This window comes from Pinus tabuliformis, chromosome 9 (genome assembly GCF_031772625.1).
Source record: "Pinus tabuliformis cultivar Carrire ecotype Pingquan chromosome 9, CPIR1, whole genome shotgun sequence".
Classification (NCBI taxonomy): domain Eukaryota; kingdom Viridiplantae; phylum Streptophyta; class Pinopsida; order Pinales; family Pinaceae; genus Pinus; species Pinus tabuliformis.
In genome coordinates this window covers 852,606,712-852,628,376 of record NC_142307.1, presented here as the reverse complement: position 1 = coordinate 852,628,376, position 21,665 = coordinate 852,606,712, and the positions used below count along the sequence as shown (strand labels likewise).

The 21,665-nt window shown below is 38.8% G+C and overlaps 1 protein-coding gene across 1 annotated transcript in view; it reads left to right on the top strand.

Annotated features, from left to right (window-relative positions):
* The window catches only part of LOC149151468 (uncharacterized), a 30,684-nt gene extending 12,079 nt beyond the window's left edge, over nt 1-18,605 (top strand). The window contains exons 3-8 of the mRNA XM_089441219.1: nt 15,608-15,927; nt 16,407-16,500; nt 16,705-16,826; nt 16,919-17,059; nt 17,941-18,042; nt 18,184-18,605. Coding sequence (XP_089297345.1) covers nt 15,616-15,927; nt 16,407-16,500; nt 16,705-16,826; nt 16,919-17,059; nt 17,941-18,042; nt 18,184-18,243 — 831 coding nt within the window. The 5' untranslated portion in view covers nt 15,608-15,615 and the 3' untranslated portion in view covers nt 18,244-18,605. The remainder of the gene's footprint in view (nt 1-15,607; nt 15,928-16,406; nt 16,501-16,704; nt 16,827-16,918; nt 17,060-17,940; nt 18,043-18,183) is intronic.
* The last annotated feature ends 3,060 nt before the right edge of the window (nt 18,606-21,665 follow it).

Genomic DNA, 21,665 nt, shown 5'->3' with positions numbered 1-21,665 from the left:
CACAAAGAGACAAGAAGATTTTACCCTGGGAAAACCCATAATGGGGAAAAACCCAACCAACCTTTTCCTTAGATAATCAATGCAATAAGAGAAACATCAAAGTCAACTAACCAGCAAGATGACCATCCACCAAGAGCCAAGCCAACCCTCCACAAGATTCAAGACAAGTGTCCTCAATTCTATCCACAAAATCTCGCAACAAGGTCTGCTTCAGGTCTACAAGAGGGCCGGAATTCGTCCTGCAACTCTGCCTCAAACTTTGCGCTATTGCCACAGAAAATATGCCACAGATAAACATCCAAATCTCAGCCTCCTTTGATTGCTAGAGTGAGGGTAGATGAATCTTATCTCTTCCTTTTGTTCTCGGCCTTGTACTCCTTATCTTCTTCGCTCAAAAACAGAGGTGTGATGATGATCCAAAGTGTCTCTTGGAGGGATGAGAATAGGCTACTTATAGCCTTCCAATCATGCGAATGAGCGTCTGTCATGGGCAGGTCGTCATGATGACTAGGAGGTTCAACTTGGCACTTGTGGAGGCAAAATACAAATTTCAAATTTTCACTTTTCTTGCTTTGATAAGGTCATGCCTTATGAAATTTCTTTTGAATATAAAACAAATAAATATTCCTTTTTCTTGCAAGCATGAAGAACATGCTTCAAATAAATTTTTCTTTTACATTTCATTATTACAAGTACAAATGAAATATTATAAAGATTGACCATAGCTACAAAATTCAACACCAAGGATATAGCATAGTTGTTCCATCCCACAGTTGGTCTAGCATAGGCCATTCACACGAACTGAATATAGGAAGGGCCTCAGGCTCAATTCAACTTATATATTCTACTTTACAAAACCACACCTCACAATTTTCATAGGTAAGATACTTTAAAGAATACCTCTGTATACAACATTCATTCATAAAAGAAAAATAACAACTAATAATTGAGCACAATTTTCATAGGTAAGATACTTTAAAGAATACCTCTGTATACAACATTCATTCATAAAAGAAAAATAACAACTAATAATTGAGCACAATTACACATCGTTTCGATTTATCACTACAACATACTCAGTAACCTAACATGATAACATTCATGAAGCTATGATTCAAAATTTCAAACCAAGCTATTTCATTAAAAGAATATATACACTTATCAAGTCACTTAAGCTATCTTGGAAACTGAAGAAGGGAGAGCCACTCTCCAACCAACCATAGGCTCAACTACACCACTCTTTTCTTGCAACTAGCCACCCCGAGCTAGATTTGATGCCTTAAGAGGAAGACTCACTTAGGGCTTATCAAGGTTCAATTTATGGTAGAGAACATGAAGGAGACACTCCTTCACATATAGGAATCAATATTCTACCTTTCAGCTACTGAACTAGGGCCGGTTAGCACTCATAGTATGGCCACTGTGGGCTTGCACAGCACAAGGGGAGTTCTTCACTGATCTGACTGTTCCTCGACACTTCCCCTTTCTTAGTGCCTTACGTGCTTAGTTGAGACAAATTATTCAAACTATTCTCTTAACCCTCTAGCTTAGGTTTAAAGTTTCCACAGTAACTTCCTTATCCAAATTCAGTTAAACTCAAAATTCCACACAGGGTTGCTGTGACTCAAAAGGATTTCTGTCTCCAGTCTCCTTCTATGTATAGTCACAGTCCCAACACCCACATGGGTTTTCGCTCTCTTCTCACAGGTTTCTCTAGTTCACTTGCACGCAGTTGTTTGCGTATCTTAGACACTACCACCGTATTCAACTGCTTGTTGCTATTCTCTATTTCCGAACCACATGCACAATGTATAGCATGAAAATTCAGGGTTCTCCCTTGGGTTGTGTGGTCAATTTAGAAATCTCAAAAATGGGTATGTAGCCCATAACTCTAGAGTAGTTTAGTACTACTTCCCATTCCTTTCCATAGCTGCTGGCAGTTGGGTAGTTCAATTACCAAATCAGAAATCTAGACATTTAATTCAGGTAAGATAGGAAACTTCCCATATCCCCCTTACCACTTCACCCCAGGCATTGAGATCTGTGTTGGTTGTTCTCTTCTTCAGCTTTTGGCTTTATATATATATATATATATATATAACCAAATCCCCCTTACGATGTTCCCTCAGGCATCGAGATCTGTGTTTGCTGCTATCTTCTTCAACTTTTGGCAATACACACACACACAACATATTGCATCACATAAAATTTGTCAAACTATCCATGTTGATCATCCCCAACGTTATAAGTCTTAATTACAAATTACAAAACTTGGGGGTTTAAAAAGGGGTGTTACATCTATGGTCTTGCTGGACTCTCCTATCTTAGCTTTCATCAACCTTTTACTGCATTTGTGCTTGTCTTCGGTGTGTTCTTTTACCTTAAGTGTATTTATCATCTTTGTGTAGAAGTTTCCAATCCTTTCATGGAGAGAAATGTAGAACCCAACCAAAATGTCCTCCACCTTTATATTTATCCTTGAAGGCAGAATATATTCTGCCTACCATATGTTGTTCCAGGATTTCATCACTCATCCAATGCATTGTCACTTTGCTGTTCTTCCTCACTATCAACTTTCTTGAAAGACTTCCATTGTGATTTCCATTGACACTCATCTATATGATCTTACATCTCCATGAATATTGTCAATGCTCTCTTGATCCCGTTTTGCTCAATTTCCAGCGTATCTATACTTATTCTATTTTTCTAGTCTGCGCTACCCCCTTTGGCCACCCCTTTGCCTCCCTTCTGATCTTTTGATCCAAAATGGATCCCAACAAACATTGGATGGACTTTATGGCTCAACTTAATGTGGAAAACTTGGCAAATCCAAAAGGTTGGCTATGGAAGCAAAACTAGAGGGTATGGGGTTGATGACGAGTTTGAAGGATGCAATTGATAGTGTGAAGGCCCCACACTTATCCTCTCCACTATTGCTCGCATCCAAAATGCTCCATTGCCAATGAAAGCATACAATCAATAAAATAATTAAAAAAAGGAGAAGAAGACAAATAAAACAAGGATCCATGAACTGGAACACTGCCTGCAAAGGGGCAAAGTGTTGAATTTTCCTTAGGCCTTAGATCTGGTCTATGGCTAACCAAGCACACAAACACACTAGGAACCCCAACATACAAGCACTTTGCACAGCGAAAATTTAACAACAGTGAAATCAATAAAGTACACAGAGATATTTGGCCCAAATCTCGACCTTTATTAATCCATCAATAAAGAATCATTAGGGCTCTATATTGGTGATCATGGCCTTTTAGATCACTAGAACAACTAGTATACATAGTATACAAAAGTTAGGGCTTGAGGTCAGATAGCTTTTGACCTTCAAACTGCCCAAAACAACAAGAACAAAAATACTTGACTTACTTGTTGATGTAACCAACCCTTTCAGTCCTTATTGCCCTTGATGTACCTAGTTGTCCTTTGTCTCCACCCATTGATCTGGCTCCTTTCAGATCTCTGTCCAACCAGCTACTCACAATGCATTTAATCCTTCAAATACACTGCATATATTAGCTTCAACCACTTTAGCTACTCATAGTAAATTCGTCCTACAATTCATTGTATATATAAGACTTTGTCCTTGTTGTTCAAGGCTCCTTTCTTGAACCAACTTCAGATAACACATTCAACAACCCTCCTTTTCTCAGAACAACAGTCCTAACCTCATTCACTGACCACCCATAGGCTTGGGATACCAAACTGAGGTCACTCGGCTGCTACACAAGCCTCCCAAGACCTTCAACCCCCCTTCCTTTGTATGCGACCTCCTTGGATAGGTCTCCACCTAGTCTGCCAGGCAACCTGAGGCCTTTTGGCCCTATTTGTAGTGTGCTAAGGTATTTCGACCTTGTACTAGGGCTTCTGCGCAGCCTCCACAGTGGACAAAACTCGGCCCTAACACAAAGTCCTCTAGCAGAACCTCACGACAACCTTCCTTTAATCAACCAATAGACAAAGCACAACTCGGTTAGCCTTCTTTTGATCCTCCAACATGTTGAAGAATCTAGGGCACTTAGAGTTAGAGTGATTCTTCTTAGCATGATAGCAATTTGTGAAGTGCTTTTACAGTTTATCTTAGCTTGATCTTCTTCTTCTTATTATTGTGTGTGTTTGCTTTATCAAACTGCTACCAAAACAAAGAAACAAGAACACAAGATGTTTGGCTTTCTGCCAGGGCCAAAACCTCTCCCTCTTGGAGAGGAAAACCCGCACAAAATTCTTCTTATAGAGATTCCAATCGACGAATAACAAGACCATGACCCTTGATGTCCTAGGCCACTCCAAGACCAAGACACCAATCCTCTTCTTCATCAATGCTGAGATCATCATCATTGCTGCTTCTCCAAGGTCATTATTACTGCACCTTCACAAAGATACTTAACATAACAATGAGATCATTGCTGCTGCACAATTGCTCCATATTTACTTAGATCATTACTGCATTCTTACTAAGATCATCTCTACTGCATCACTTCATTGCTGCAACATCTTTGCACCTTGCTGCACTACCACCGAGATCTTTATTAGATTACTACCGAGACTGTGAAACAGTGATCGTCAGGTCTGTGACTGTGTTTATATGCTGAGACAGAGTGTGACCAAGATCCTTCATGTATGACTATGTGCCAAGGCAGTGAGTGCTATGAATGTGAGGAGGCTGTGACAAAGAGTGTTCTCCTCTTCATAAGTATGCCAAAACAGTAATGCTGCTTCTCTGATTACCCACGAAGGATTAGAGGCAACTGAGCTTCCTGTAACTTATCCGAAGTCCTGAAACACTGTAATCTTATCCGAAAATCTCAGATGTATCCTAGTTCTGTACCCATCCGAAGTTCTGCTCCTCTGTCCTCATCCGAAGTTTCAGAGAAGTCCGAAATTTCAGAGCTTCCTGCACCATACGAAATTTCAGAGGTGTACGAATATGTTTTCTGTGGTGACCCCAACGGGGTATATATAGTGGTCTGTGTGTAGGTAAGCCGACTTGTATTCATGACTAGACATGTCACTTTAACTGAGCCGACATGACTGTTCTTTAATATATATTTTGAGGCCGACTTAATTGTTTTCTTCATTGTTTTGCAGGCAGACTTCTTCATGCTTGTCTTGGAGGATTGTGCTTGTCTTGGAGGGCTGTTTTTGACTAGTATACATTTTACATATATGCTCAAGAAGAGATTTTTGCACGACTTTGACTCTTTGACTTTCCTAGACCTATGGAATGAGCAAAAAACTCATTCATATAATTTATAAAAATAATATTTCTTTTTCTTGACAAGTACAAAGATCAAAGTTATATTGACAAATACCGAACCTAGTTATACTTTCCTTCAACACTCCCTCTTAAATAGGGAGGTATTTACAATGGTACTTGGTTATTCTCAATTTAAATAATTTTTTATAAGAAGAATCAGATTGGTAATCCCATTTGTATAGCATCATATCAATCAACATTGTCATAGTGAAAGGCCTTGACTAACAACTCCATCTCTTCACGAGACCATGAGCTACAATGTTGGCGAGACTAATGATTTATAGACACCATCATTGTCTCTCAAGGTACATACCCACCTGGGTGTTCATTGAGTATGACCTTCTAGGACTATTCTTATCTTGGGTTCCTAGCCCTCAAAGAATATCGATCCTCTTGCTTACTCTTATCTTGGATGCCCTACACATCCTCAAAGAGTATCGAACGCCAGATGATTACCCAATCCTCCCATTCTTTCTTCCCAAGTGAAGACAAGAATGTTGCGTCTATCATGTGTCTACATTTCCATTCATGGCCTTCATCTAGACTTACGACCGTTAGTCCTGGTCTAGTGCATGATACATGACATGAAAAAACACAGTTGTCACTCCTTTGTAATCAGGGGTGATCTTAATTCAAACTCCCTCTTGATTAGGGACCTGTCGGAGCTCCCTCTTAGCTAGGGACTCTTCTATATATCAACAACTTTTTCTTTGTGGGTCCTTCAGTTGCTTGATCAACTTCTTTCCTTGATGCCATGAAATTTAGTTGAGCTTCTTCCTTGTAGGGCAACAACCATCAATCGCTTTCCTTCTTATTCCGTCATGTCATTCCTTTCTTCATGGAAAGTGTCCTTCTTGGTGCATATCTGGGACCTTCTTCATATGGCTACTTCTTCCTCATCATGTTTCTTTAAGGAATTTTCATCTACCATATTAATGCTAGTTGTACTTGTACTTACAAGTCTTGTGCCAGTAGCCCTGCATGAACTCATCTAGATATCATTCAAGAAATCAAAGCATTAAATCAAATTGTACCTTTCGAGATGGCTCTTCATCAAGACATCTTCCTGTAGGTGTCAGCATCCTGCATACATGTTGACAGATCTCCCAAATATATCCATTGTCAAGGGTCTTCATCTTTTTCAGACTTTCATCAGAGTCTTCTTATCTTTCCAGGGGATTTCCTAGTCAAATCTTCTTGGTCTCTTGGATGTTGATCGCCTTCATCATGGTTGCATACCTCATGATCTCTTCCTTCCTCACACATTCCATTTGCAGGAGCTTTCAATCAGAGTTTCTTAGTCAACTACCTCATACTTTATATGAGGACATATTATGTTGATTTCATATAGTGTGACTTATGCCTTCCTACATTCTTTCAGAGGAGAAGATCCTTTTTCTCTTGATCATGCTTCTCAAGATAGAAGTAATGATCCATGTTACCTGCAACTATATGACATGATATTATAATAATAAATACAAGCATATATACCTCATTTTACCTTTAGGTCATCTAAGCTTCTTCTAGCAGCTTCCTTGTTTGAAAAGATCTTCAATCCCTTGATCTACTTCATGTCATCACACCATCATCCCATGAATTCGATAAGTTGGAGTTCCTGATGAAACACTTGCTTCCTCTCTAGATTAGTGAACCCTTTGATGAGGATTCCATTAGAGAACTTTGAGGATCTTGCATATCCCCATCTGGCAGATGTTTCCTTTTTGCCTTGATGTATGATGAGCCTTGTCCTGGATGACATCTGTCTTTACTTCAATGTTCAATGAGATTCCCAAGAGCTATATCCTTCATGTTTGACTGCCATGGGTTTTGTCCATTTTTGTCCTTCATGATTCCCATGGTGATGTCATGAGCTCTTGCTTCTAATGCTTCCATGATGCCATGATGCCATGATGCATCTTAATTTCATAATCACAAGATCTAGGAGCTTATGATAGGACTTTTTTGTGAGGGATACTATCTTACTCATAGGAGAGATTTGTTACTCCCTCTTTCATTGGCCCTTTTCTTCAGCTTCCTCCATCTTTTAGTGATATGAGCTTCCAAAATCTTTCTATAGCATTGAATCTTAACTATACTTATTTTGTCTTGCTTGAGGACCAACCTTGCCTTCCTTTTCTGCACATGGTTGAGTTCTTTTAACCTTCAATATTTTTGCCATCAACTTGTCCTTCTCTATTTGGCATAGAGACCACAAGTTGTTGAATGAGGTAACCTTCTTGTTCATGGACATTTGTTACCTTGATAGTTAGTGCATTATGGTTATCTTCCTTTCTAGGTCTTGTAGATGGAATATATCCTACATCCTTTGATACCCTTTACTTTCATGTAGATCAGATTTCATGTGACCTTCTTCATAGCACCTTAAGAGAATGAGTTTATCATCTACATCACTTTGACGTCTCCAATTTTTACTATGTGGGGGAATCTTTAATAAATATCCCTTTTCATAAATTCAGAGGAGACCTTTTGATGACTTCAACTACTTAGAGGACTATGTCTATTCTCCTTCTTCATGCAAGGAATCTTGATAACCCATCCAATTCATAGATGTCCTTGCAATCATGAAGTCATTTAACCAAACTTGAATATAGAATAAAAAGATACTTGTCATGTGAAGATGAAATCTTCACCTTGATGCTTTCTTGAATGATCTCCTTCAATGAGATTCTTGCTTGAGCTGTCTGGTACAATAGAGTTCCAGAACCTTTCTTGAGACTTCCTTGCATTGTTCAGCACCAAGCACTACTGCCTTTTATGATATGTTGAGATTATTTGATTCCTTGACTGTGAGGGTATGGAATCGAAATCAAGAATTTTGAGAGCACTGTCATGATGTCCACCCGAGATGTGGCATTGTGTTCTCCTTTTGAAGTGATATTGCTGTAATGTATGTTGTGACTGCATATCTTTGTAACTTTGCTGCAATGCTCCTTGCTGGAGTAGAACCTTGCTTGAGTTGATTAGCATGAGCAAAGATCTTTGTGGCCTTTGAGCATTGTTCAACACCTATCATTGAAACTGCTTAAGTCATTAAGATTGCTTTGGTATGACACGGGTTGTAATGACATCCAAATTTTGAGGCTAGCACCGAGACTGTGAAAGGTACTGTGTTTTCCTTTTGTTGTAGTGTAGACTAGGACTGCTCCTCGGATTTTCGACCTTCTCCAAGATGATAATCTTTGCTGATGTAGACTGCTTGTTGTAGACTTGATCCTTTATTCTTGACAAAACCCTTAACCTTACTTTGATGCCTTTGAAGACTGATCCTTGTATGTCTCTTTGCTGCCCTTCCTTTGACTTCTGAACCTTAGCTCTGATACCATGTTGAAGAATCTAGGGCACTTAGAGTTAGAGTGATTCTTCTTAGCATGATAACAATTTGTGAAGTGCTTTTACAATTTATCTTAGCTTGATATTCTTCTTATTATTAGTGTGTGTGTTTGCTTCATCAAACTGCTATCGAAACAAAGAAACAAGAACACAAGATGTTTGGCTTTTTGCCAGGGCCAAAACCTCTCCCTCTTGGAGAGGAAAACCTGCACAAAATTCTTCTTATAGAGATTCCAATTGACGAATACCAAGACCATGACCCTTGATCTCCTAGGCCACTCCAAAACCAAGACACCAATCCTTTTCTTCATCAATGCTGAGATCATCATCACTGCTGCTTCTCTGAGATCATTATTACTACACCTTCACAAAGATACTTAACATAACAATGAGATCATTGCTGCTGCACAATTGCCCCATATTTACTTAGATCATTACTGCATTCTTACTCAGATCATCTCTACTGCATCACTTCATTGCTGCAACATCTTTGCACCTTGCTGCACTACCACCGAGATCTTTATTAGATTGCTACCAAGACTGTGAGACAGTGATCATCAGGTCTGTGAGACACAGTGTGACCGAGATCCTTCATGTATGACTGTGTGCCGAGGCAGTGAGTGCTATGAATGTGATGTGGCTGTGACAAAGAGTGTCCTCCTCTTCATAAGTATGCCAAAACTGTAACGCTGCTTCTGTGATTACCCACGAAGGAGAAGAGGCAACTGAGCTTCCTGTACCTTATCCGAAGTCCTGAAACACTGTAATCTTATCCGAAAATATCAGATGTATCCTAGTTCTGTGCTCATCTGAAGTTCTGCTCCTCTGTCCTCATCCAAAGTTTCAGAGAAGTCCGAAATTTCAGAGCTTCCTGCACCATACGAAATTTCAGAGGTGTACGAATATGTTTTCTGTGGTGACCTCAACGGGGTATATATAGTGGTCTGTGTGTAGGTAAGCCGACTTGTATTCATGACTAGACATGTCACTTTAACTGAGCTGACATGACTGTCCTTATATATATATTTTGAGGTCGACTTAATTGTTTTCTTCATTATTTTGCACGCAGACTTTTTCATGCTTGTCTTGGAGGGCTGTTCTTGACTAGTATACATTTTACATATATGCTCAAGAAGAGCTTTTTGCACATGACTTTGACTCTTTGACTTTCCTAGACCTATGGAATGAGCAAGAAACTCATTCATATAATTTATAAAAATAATATTTTTTTTTTCTTGACAAGTACAAAGATCAAAGTTATATTGACAAATACCGAACCTAGTTATACTTTCCTTCAACACAACACGTGGACAAGCAACTCAACCTCCTTCTCTAACCCAGAAATCTCAGGACAAATGTAACTTGTCACTCTTTGAAGGTCTGCAACTCTCCTTCTTGGCTTGATGTTCTTCTCAAGAATGATTGCCATGATTTAGTTTTGTTCTCACTCATGGGTGCCCTTCTAACTTGCCCTCGGTCTTCCACAACACTTTTGTTCACAACGGCTGAGGCACTCGGCCTCCTTCAAAGGCTACAATAGCATGGCACAAATCTTCTACATTAGCTTTAGACCAGGCCCTAAACCAAGCTTGACTTAATCTCCAGCCCTCCAAAACCTCAACTCTCTTACTCCTCATCCAATCTTTGATTCAGCCTCATAGAATAGGAGATATACTGCTGTGGTCTTCTCTCAAGGGCAGATATCACCTTCCATGAGCAAAACTCAGCCATCCACTAGGGCAGTCCTTGCACAAGTGAAGTCATATCTCTCTTGTGTACCATGAGCCTCTCCTTTGGCTCTATTTATATTTTTCTCTTGGATCATTTAGGAAAACTCTAGATCTTTAGGATTTTAGCCTCTCAACCCATTAACAATAAATTCGAATAATCAATTCATTTCTCTAGGTTTCAAACCCACATCTTTGGGTCCAAAACCCCACTCTTTGGGTAACTTGCCCAACCAATTATTTTGGGTGGGTTTTCACTGTCGGAAATACCTTCTGAGCTACCCAAAATTCCAACAGTCCCTCTTAGTGAGGAAGGTATTTCCTTCACACCTCCAACTCCATGACTTTCCTTGCACACCTATGACTGTCCTTGCATGAGTCATGACTTTGCCTTGCATAGCCATATCTGTCTTCGCATGTGCCACATCTTCCTTAGTACTTGATCAAGATTTATCTTGCATGGTGCATAATTTTCCTTGCATTCATCATGTATTTTCATTGCACCACCATGAGTGTTCTTACATGGATCGTGATTGTCTATGGCTGACCAAACACAGAAACACACTAGGAACCCCAACATACAAGCACTTTGCACAGCGGAAATTTAACAACAGTGAAATCAATAAAGTACACAAAGATATTTGGCCCAAATCTCGACCTTTGTTAATCCATCAATAAAGAATCATTAGGGCTCCCGTACCAGGGATCATGGCCCTTCAAATCACTAGTATACACAGTATACAAAAATCAGGGCTCGAGGTCAGATCCCTTTTGACCTTCAAACTTCCCAAAACAACAAGAACAAAAATACTTGACTTACTTGCTGATGTAACGAACCCTTTCAGTCCTTATTGCCCTTGATGTACCTAGCTGTCCTTTGCTTCCTTGACATAGTGATTTGGCTCGTTTCAGATCTCTGTCCAACCAGCTACTCACAATGCATTTAATCCTTCAAATACATTGCATATATCAACTTCAACCACTTCAGCTACTCATAGTAAATTCGTCCTTCAATTCACTATATATATAAGCCTTTGTCCTTGCTATTCAAGGTTCCTTTCTTGAACAGACTTCAGATAACACACTCAGCAACCCTCCTTTTCTCAGAACAACAGTCCTAGCTTCAATCACTGACCACCTACAGGTTTGGGATACCAAACTGAGGTCACTCGGCTGCTACACAAGCCTCCTAAGCCCTTAGGCCCCCCTTCCTTTGTCTGCGGCCTCCTTGGACAGGCCTCGGCCTAGTCTACCAGGCAACCTGAGGCCTTTTGGCCCTGTACTAGGGCTTCTGCACAACCTCCACAGTGTACAGAACTCGGTTGTAACACAAATTTCTCCAACAGAATGTCACGACAACCTACCTTTAATCAACCAACAGACAAAGCACAACTCAGGTAGCCTTCTTTTGATCCTCCAGCACATAAACAAGCAAACTCAGTCTCTTTCTCTAACTCATAAGTCTCAGGACAAATGTAACTCGTCACTCTTTGAAGGTCTGTGACTCTCCTTTCTTGGCTTGATGTTCTTCTCAAGAATGGTTGCCATGATTTAGTTTTGTTCTCACTCATGGGTGCCCTTCTAACTTGCCCTTGGCCCTCCACAACACTTTTGTTCACAATGGCTGAGTCACTCGGCCTCCTTCAAAGGCTACAACAGCATGGCACGGATCTTCTACATTGGCCTTAGTCCAGGCCCTAAACCAAGCTTGGCTTTGATCTCCAGCCCTCCAAAGCCTCGGCTCTCTTGCTCCTCATCAATCTTTGTCTTGGTCTCACAGAACAAAAGATATATTGCTGCGGTCTTCTCTCAAGGGAAAATCTCGCCCCCCATGAGTAGAACTCAGCCCTCCACTAGGGTTCTCCTTGCACAAGTGAAGTCACATCTCTTGTATACCATGAGCCTCTCTGTTAGCTCTATTTATATTTTTCTCTTGGGTCATTTTGGAAAACTCTAGATCTTTAGGGTTTTAGCCTCTCAACCCATTAACAATAAATTAGATTAGTCAATTCATTTCTTAAGTTCCCAAGCCCACATCTTTGGGTCCAAAACCCCACTCTTTGGGTAACTTGCCCAACCAATTACTTTTCGTGGGATTTCCCTCTCAGAAATACCTTCCGGTCTACCCAAAATTCCAACGCAAAGGAGAGGAAGAGTTATGGATTTGGCGAACTTAAGGGCTGTGATGCTTCGCCTTTCAGCTGCTCTCAGCAAGCCAATTCTGCCTATAATCTTTTGCAAAATGTTGTAGAAGAGGTTCTTTGGCAGAGAAGAGAGGATTGCAAAAGAATTCCAAGTTTGTAATCTGTAATGCTCCAGAGAGCAAAAACAGTATTGTAATTTTGCAGTTGCTGAGAAATAAAGCTCGGCAAAGGAATTTGATACTAGAGATTTTCCTTTGGGTTTTATCCACAATACATTCCATTGCTTATTGTGTGATTCATCACTGTGCGACCGAGTTTTTATGCCTGCTGTGTTCTGGTGGTAACAAAATCCAGTGCCCATGAATTTCACATCCAAATTGAAATTACAACATTTATGCCTTTCTCTGTTTGTTGGTATGAAGTATTGGCTTGAGCTGCTATGTAATTCACAAGAAATAGCAGTGACTTACATTACCCACTCTCTGTTCAAAGCATAATTGCATTCTACTGCTCGATTTTCACACATTTATTCATCAATTTAGTTCCCCACCGCATTTGTAAACTGCTCAATTGGTAACTTATAATAGTTTCTTTGCATCTATACACCCAATCGATCCCCACAACACTCAAAAGGGATTACATCATTACTGGAATCATGGTTTCATAGTTACAGTCCAATTATTAGTTTGCTTAATCACTGGATTAAAGTAATTGCCTGAGTGCTGTGCAAATCACATGCTACAGCACATAATTGCATTGAATCCATATAAACATTGGCAATCAAGGCATTCCTTGCATTTGCAGTTCAGAAGCCATGTAGTTGTTTTCTGTTCAAACTGCAAGGAATAAATCTGCATTATACTCTCTCTTCAGCATGTAGCAACCACCCACAGCCGTTGTATGGTCTATTCAACATCATAAATCCAACAAATACAAGCATCTTTCTTATTGCTTGAATATATATATTTGAATATATAAATTTCAAATTGGATGTGTTGTTGACAAAGAGCTGGGATTAAATGGAAACCTTCTGATATTCAGAGTATGCACATTGAGAGACACAGGGTGCTGTTGTTTGTGTTGGCATCACAGAATTGAGGAAATAGAACTGTAGGGACAGAATTGGCATTGCTTCTGTTGCTCGAATTTGGCCTTAGCACCTTGAGAAAACAAACAAGCCTTGAAACCAAATCTGGATTCTAAACAGAGATTAAGAAGCTTTGAATTCAGCATGATAGAGAATTGCAGAGACATTACACTTTATTTCTGCAATAAAGATCTGTGCTGGTGAGATGGATGGGTCAATAGGTCTAACCATTTATGAGTCATAAGGTATCGGAGTCCAAGTTCAAAGGTTCTGGTTGAAGGACTTGTATAGTAAACAACTAAACATTCATAATGCATACTGAGACGTGGAGAAGCATTGCTGCAAGGTCTAGAGAGCAGAAAAACAAGAATGGTGTGGACTTCTCAAGGAGAACATGACAAGGAGGACCCAAAAGCCAGGTTTATTGAGCAGAACATTGTTTCATTGACAGAGATGGAAACAGTTTTTGGTTATGAAGGATAAGGAAGGACACTCAGCAAAGACTAATTATGAAGAAGACACTCCAATTCATGCCAATTCCATTGCCTCTAGTTTAAGTTCAATCTGGGGTTTTCAGATGATTCAAAATTTGCTTTCTATTCCTTGACTTATAATGAAATCGACATAATGCATGGAGTCCAGTCCAGATAACAATATGTGTTTAAACGGGTCCTGCAACAACATAGAGAACGAGGTAGTTTTTACTTTTTCGTTATTATTGATCACATGTTTCTGTTGAAAATGGTGTAAGCTTTACTTTCGGCCATGGCCAACTTTGTATTGTAGCTATTATCTAAAATTTTATTTCTGGGTTTGTCTAAGGATGAATTTGTACACATACACTCATAACCCCTCTTGGGGAAAAGCATCCCACTCTTAACTTGTGTATAAATACACAACTCCCATTTGCCATCCATCATCACGTGATCATTCATTCATTCTTAATAAATTGTTCTGTATAAGGGCACTCTCAAGTGGTGCTCTCTCTTTTGTTCATGGGTTTCTTTCTCTTTCTAGTGCTCTTGTGCTTGGGTTATTACTCTCTAGGAATCTGCCTCTCTTAGTTATTTTCTCTTCAAGTGTTGGACTGCCCTAATGCTGGTTTATTTTTTCTTATTGCAGAATTAAAGTTTGATTCCATTTGATCCTCTATTTCTCATGTTTCTCAACAGTTTTTAGATAATCCAACGACCCACCCCAGTTAAACTCTATCTTGTTATAAAGACCAGGAAGTAGAATTCAGAAATGAACAAAAAATCATGCTATATAGGATATACTTTCCACTTTAAAACATACCTTTGGATAAATTCTTACTTCTGGAAGAAAATGAGTCTGACGCAGTTTATATAAATAAGCAAGCTTCAAATTTCATTACCTTGCTGCACGGGCATGGTTCGGAGCCCTTTTGTTGAAGCTCTTAGGAACTTATATATTTCTTCAGTGCTCATAAGTCATACATATTATATAGAAATATCTTCTAGATGTTTATTTTGATGTACACGCTGTTAGGGGATGTAATTAAGGAGGATCCATATATTTAATTAATGATAATTGCTATGAAAAATAATATAACTCACAGATATAAATCAAGGTTGCATGATAAACCAATAAAACATCGTAAGTCCAAATAAAAATTGAAATAGGTTCAATAGTAAATATAGGCAATATCTTTCTGATAGGTATCTACAGAAAACGCCTTCCAATTCTAAATCAAAGTGTTTCCTGAAATGGGGTGCATAGTGAGTATATATAACCTCATCTGCCTTTTATCATTGAACCAAAGTGATAATTCCTCAAAGTTTACATCCATAAGTTCAGAATGTTCGCTGTTGAGATATGAGACTTATCTTCTTTGTGAAAAAAATGTTTCTCATCACTTACCTTACTAAATGATGCAGTGAACTGAATTAAATACTAAATGAAAGGCCATTTCCGCTCGTTTTCTCTCTGGATATTTGCATATTTTTTGGGATATTTGCAACAACACAGACATTTTAATGACATGCTCTGATACATTTTGGCATTTCAGGTACATCAATGGGTTTGGTGCAAAGTCACTCAGGCGAAGATGATCCAAATGCATCCTTGCTGAACAATCCCGTTTCCCTTATTGAGGACGAGGAAAGTGGTGTTTCTGGGAAGATTTTGTACAGGGCAACATTTGATGAGCTTGAAAGCAGTCATGTGAATTATGATACAGTTCTGTGGATCCTAATATCATTGTTGTTGACAATGGCATGGGGAATTGGGATACTACTGCTTCTTTACCTTCCAATTAGAAGATATATTATACGAAAGGATATCCAGTCTCGTAGTCTCTATGTGACATCTCATGCAATAGTTTATAAGGTTTGTTTCTGTTCTCCGTTTAATCTTGTTCCATGGATTTAGATTGGTCAATTTCTCATACAGTTTTCGGTTCCTAGAGGCATCCTACATGCCTACTTTGCATTTTTATTTGTATTGGATATTATATCATATTGCAAGAAGATATTAAAAGGCACAATACTCTATATGGAAGACAGAGCAGTTAAAGAGTCAGGATTAGAAAGAATTCTAGGACGAATTTTGCACATCTTTTTCTAATCCAGATGGAATAAATAAGGGCTCCAGCTTGCAATATCCCTTTTGGGCTATATGCACACAATTTTATAAAGTAAGAGGGCTCTATGAATGTGGAAGAGTAATTAGAATGTTTTAATCGTGGAATTTCTATTTGATCTTAAAGGTATAGTAAAATCTTTTTTGGTTAGTGTTATTAATTTTCAGTTCTTTACCTGTTTGTGTTTTCCCTTAAAAGGTCTAATATAATCCTCGGAAATTTGTAGGTAACAAGACCTGCCTTTTTGCCTTGTTTGGGCTTCACTAAGATGGAAAAACATGTGCTTCTACCTCTTGTCACAGACATCATCATTGAGCAAGGTACACCTCATATATGGACATTTTCGTTAGCTTCTTTTTGTTTGTGGAGAGCTAGGGACAGGCTACGTTAGAATACACTCATATATTCGCTGAATATCTGGACTTTCAGCATAATGTTTAAGATCTCTGTGACTGTGGTTAAGTGTCTTTTCTTTATCTAATAATTCAAAGTTTGTTAAGCCTTCTCATAAATATATATTACAGGGTGTTTGCAGGCGGCATATGGAATCCATACAATCAGAGTTGAGAGTTTGGCATGTGGAAAACCTACTCCTGTTGATGAATTCCAGATTCAAGGTGTTGTCAATCCTAGAAACTTGAGGAAGGTAACCTTCTCTAATAGTCAGCGTACAAAACAGAAAATCCCTTTCCAATGATTCCAGGACGTTAAAATAATTTATTCCTTTCATCTACTCAGGTGATCTTAGCAGAAGCTTCAAAGTTTGGGCCGGAAGCTGGATCTGTGGCTTATGATCCCTTTAGGCAGGATATCATAATTGCTAACCCCTCTTTGAAACATATTCAAGCTGGCCCCGGATCACAGCCATCAAGTCATCTGGTATGTTTTTCTGTCTTTTGAAAGCCTCTATCATGAATGACTGGCTCAACTATTTTGTTTAAGTTCACATACTATATTGCATGAGTTGGCCAGTACCGGATCCTTCATACACTTGAGCTTGAATGTCCTATGTGTATGTTATAGTTTTGGACCTTTTAATATCTTAATAAACTAGTGGCTTAATTTTAGAAGTGTAGATGACAGATCTATTGTTTCTGCGAGTACTTGGGAGAATAATTTATAGAACACTTACAAGTTAAACCTAAGATAAGACACTAGGAAAATTCTTTTCTAAATGCTTTGTCAAGATGGCTTGCATAGGACACATTCAAGGGAGTATTTCTTATTGGCCATTTTGCTTGATTGACTATATTTCAACTAGCCAAACTCCTTTTTTAGTAGTACCAGTGTTAACCTTTTAATTCTGTGGGCAAACTATATACAATTTTAGTTTTTTCCAGCTTATTCAGATGCCAAAGGACTCGTATCTGCACTAAGAGAAGTGAGGTGCACTTTACAACCCCGCTAGAATAAATGTGTAACACTAATAAACAAAAAAATAAAAATTTGATGTTGGAGTTTAGTGTCCAACGAATAGTCAACATAAATAGATAAATCAATAAACTAGCATAAATTCTTAACTCCAGATCTTTTAAGTAGTGGCAGGTTTGCATGTGGGTGCTTTTGGGGCTCCCACTCAGTACTTAATAGATCTAGAATTAAGATGGATTTATGTAAATTTACAAACAGCTGAAATTGCTTATTTTGTAGCATAATACAAATTGGACTTTGTGTGGGGGAGGTTTCTGTGTTTTTAGATGTTTATGAGTATGCCTCTGGCTCTGAAATGAAATTATTTTACTTTTGTCTTTCTGCATCAGATTCCTTATTCACCTCGAAAGGTTCTGCATGAGGCTGGTTCATTAGATTCTGGTGACATGCTACTTATCCATAAGCTTGATGAAGTTGAACGTTCGGTGAAGGTATGGAAAATATCTTCACTCTTTGAACTTTGGAAACAACTATCTTCATATTGATTTTTAAGATTTTTCACCATGAACTGAATTTGTAAAATACATTTGCGTCAAACTGATATTTTCTTGGGGTTGATATTCCTGATTCAGAGAATTGAAGCCTTGGTTGAACATTCACAATCATCAGAGGCATCTCCAAGATATAGTTGAGCAGACATTATTGAATTGCTGTACATCCTATTTGTTGTCATTTGTAACAGTAGAATTAGATTTCATAAATCTCCTGTGAGAGATATATATGTTGTTGGAGTTTTGTTTGCTTATGTGGCCATAAAATTCAGTTCATCGTTTGTCATGTTTCAATGTATTGGTTTCTCAAGGAATATGCATAGCTTTATGTTACAATATGGGCTATGCTTATTATCTGCATATGCATGTGCTTGTCCGTACATAAAATGTGCTATATGCATTTTGATGTATATGATTTTTTATTCGATACGTCAAATTTAGAGGTAGTGTATGTGCATTGATTTTTGGTTCTTTGCATATAAATGAAAATATCACATTAATTATTTTGTTGATGACCTTTCTGTTTTGCTCGTTGTTCAAGTTGGATTCATAAGTTTTAAACAAAATTCTACTCTAACACCCAAGAATTTGCAAATGTATTAACGATAATTCTTCTGTATTGGAATATTTATAGCATGAACAGTCGGCTAGCCAAATTAGATTTGCTTACGTGATGGTAAATCTGATTCTTAAAATGTTGCCACTATTATGGAAATGAACTTGATTACTAAATTTAGATACCCTAAATAAGGTTGAGACACAGATATACACAATAATTAAATGTTATATTAAAGAAAATACTTCACCTACTTACAATGAGATTTAGCTCTTTTATATGGAGTTCAAGAGGTTTTATTTGTCCAAAACCGTAAATGTTAATAATAACTCGAAACCCTATCTTATAACCTAAGTCATTAAGGTGACTTTCTTACACTTGTAAGTCTTATATTGTAACACCTTCTCATAAGGCTTACAATGCTGAAAACAAAACTTGTTGAAAGCAAACACATTTACTAAAAGCTAAAAGCAACAGAATCAAACATTCTTTATATGCTTTTTTCAAAAGAGTGCTTGAACTAGTACGATTTCTTCAAGCTATTATGTATTACTTCGAAAGGTATAGTCTCCTAGCTGCAATCCAAGTTCCTAGTGTCATTGGATAACATTTGCACATGGAGTGTCTTGTAACCCTCATAAAGGTATGAAATCAAATTTATAAATTCTATATCTTCCCTAAACAATAGAATGACGATCGTTACATTCATGTCTCATAACCCCAATGAGATATGGTTTTTCTGATCCACAAGCATCTTGGATTATTGAACCATTGTTGGACCTCCCTTGTATCACTCACTCTCTCTCTTCAAAATAAGGGCCTCTTAAAATGTAAATAATGTCAGTTTTTTAGTGGGCTCATAATTGTTGTGAGTGGCCGGTTGACCTCCAATAATTGCTACATTTGTCAATTCTTTAAGCTTTCCTTTGAGAAGGTCATTGGCACAAATTTTGCAATTAATTTCTGTATGCCTGTTTTTCCCACAGTAGTAAAACTTAATCCCCTTGCCCCTTGTCATTCTCTTTCCCACCCTTTTCTTGGAGTATAGTGCTATCTTTAGTGGGGAATCTCCTTCCAAATCTCTTTCGATTGGTCTCTTGTCTTCAATGAAGAGAGATGAAATCATTTATTTTAGAGTGTGTGAAGACATCTAAGTAAAGATAACATTGCCATATCGATAAGACAACATATTTAACAAAATGGTTTTGGATCCTCTTCCTCTATTGTAGCTTTGACTTCAACTAGCAGTTTGTTGAGAGATCTCAAATTGTTTATTTGGCTAGACATAGTGACTTCAATATACATATTGAATATCAATAACTGCATCTTCAGAAAAAACTCTGCATTCATTGCTTTTGCTCTAAATAGTTTATTCAGGTTATCCTAATTTCACATGACATAATTTAAAACCCTAGACAACTAAGGCCAACAATAACTTTGGCTTTATCATCTTTGCTCTCCCATCCTAGTAATTTATTTGCCTTTTACCATTCCCATAGGGTTTTTATTTTCTAGGTATGGGAATTTTGGTTATTGAATTCTTCTAGAGGAGTTTCTGGTTTTAAAATTGTGTAAACTCTTTTAGAATCTAATAAGAAAATTTTATATTTTGGAATATTCCTCTACATTTGCATATTAGAATTGGTGGCTGATGTACGTCTTGGTTGATTGAATGACTTTTGTATGATAATGTACAATGGATAGACTTTTGTACGAGGGGTTGTATGACAGATGACACACTAAAACAATTGTATTATTTGGTAGTTGATAGGGATGGTGACTACAAAAATTAATCATGACACTTTCTTCTTTTACGACTCAGCAAATAGTGGCTAGATGATGTTTTCAAATGGAAATTCAAATGTAAATCAATGTGGCAGCTCTCTTAGACTAGAAATGGCGGTTCAAATTTATTCCTTGATATGCCTATCTCCAAAGATCAACAGATTCTTCATGGATGGTGACTCAAATTCTTCAAATTGACATGGGGGTGTGATCCGAATTGGATCCATAAAGAACTGTCAAAAAACCATGACTGTATCAGGTCGGGACAAACACTAAAGGATTCAGAACCGCGATAAAAAACACCCTGAACCAGTGGCAATGGCAGCCAGCGTGGAACGACGAGGACCTCGGTCAAAGCGCGCTGACTGAGGCCCATGGAGACTACGCGGGAGGTCAATGTAGCCCTTGGGAGCACCGGATTGGGAAACAGAGGTGATTTTTGATGCGCGATTAGCACTTAATTGCGTATCGCTAGGCGAACAGGGTCGAAATGGAGAAGCCTGAGCACTCGGTCGTGTGGGGGAGCCAGAGAACCGCGGGCGAAAAGTGAAAAAGCGCTAAAGGACAAAGGCGGGATCCGCGCTCTGGAAACTGGTGGTATTGATCGAGGCGCCCTCAAACGGTAAGTGGTTTTGGACGAGAGCAAAGCGATTCCACTCAACGATCGATGCGTGGCAAGCGGAGGTGAGAGAAAACCGCCGTTGATCGCGCGCTAACGGGCGAGCAAGTCAATTGCGCGAAACATGCGTATGGCGTTGGATTTGGGGGACCTAGATCTAACGGCTGAGATTGCGCCCGATGGAGGAAGCAAAATCGACGAAGGAATGAGCCGCAATTTAGAAGGATTTGGAGTCCGTTTTGACCGCCACGGTGGAGAAAGACTTCATCCACGATGTAACTGAAGAAATCAACCGACGAAGCAGGTTGGCACCATTACAGGAGGACATGTGGCCACTTCCTGAGTGCTGATGATGACGCCGAACAGGGAACTCCAAGCACAGCTGTAGAAGGTGATTTGACGGGGGCGGAAGAGGAACCGAACAGGCATGGAAATGAATGGCTTCAAAGCCACGAATAGAGACAGGATACAGGAGAAAGACAGTCAGTCCGAGAGACGAAGGGAGAAGACAGAGAGACCAGAATCCCGAGAGGAGGATGGAACACAGAGAAAGAAGATAGTGAAGCAAAAGCAGAAAGAGGACAGAGGGCCGAGCTGACCAGA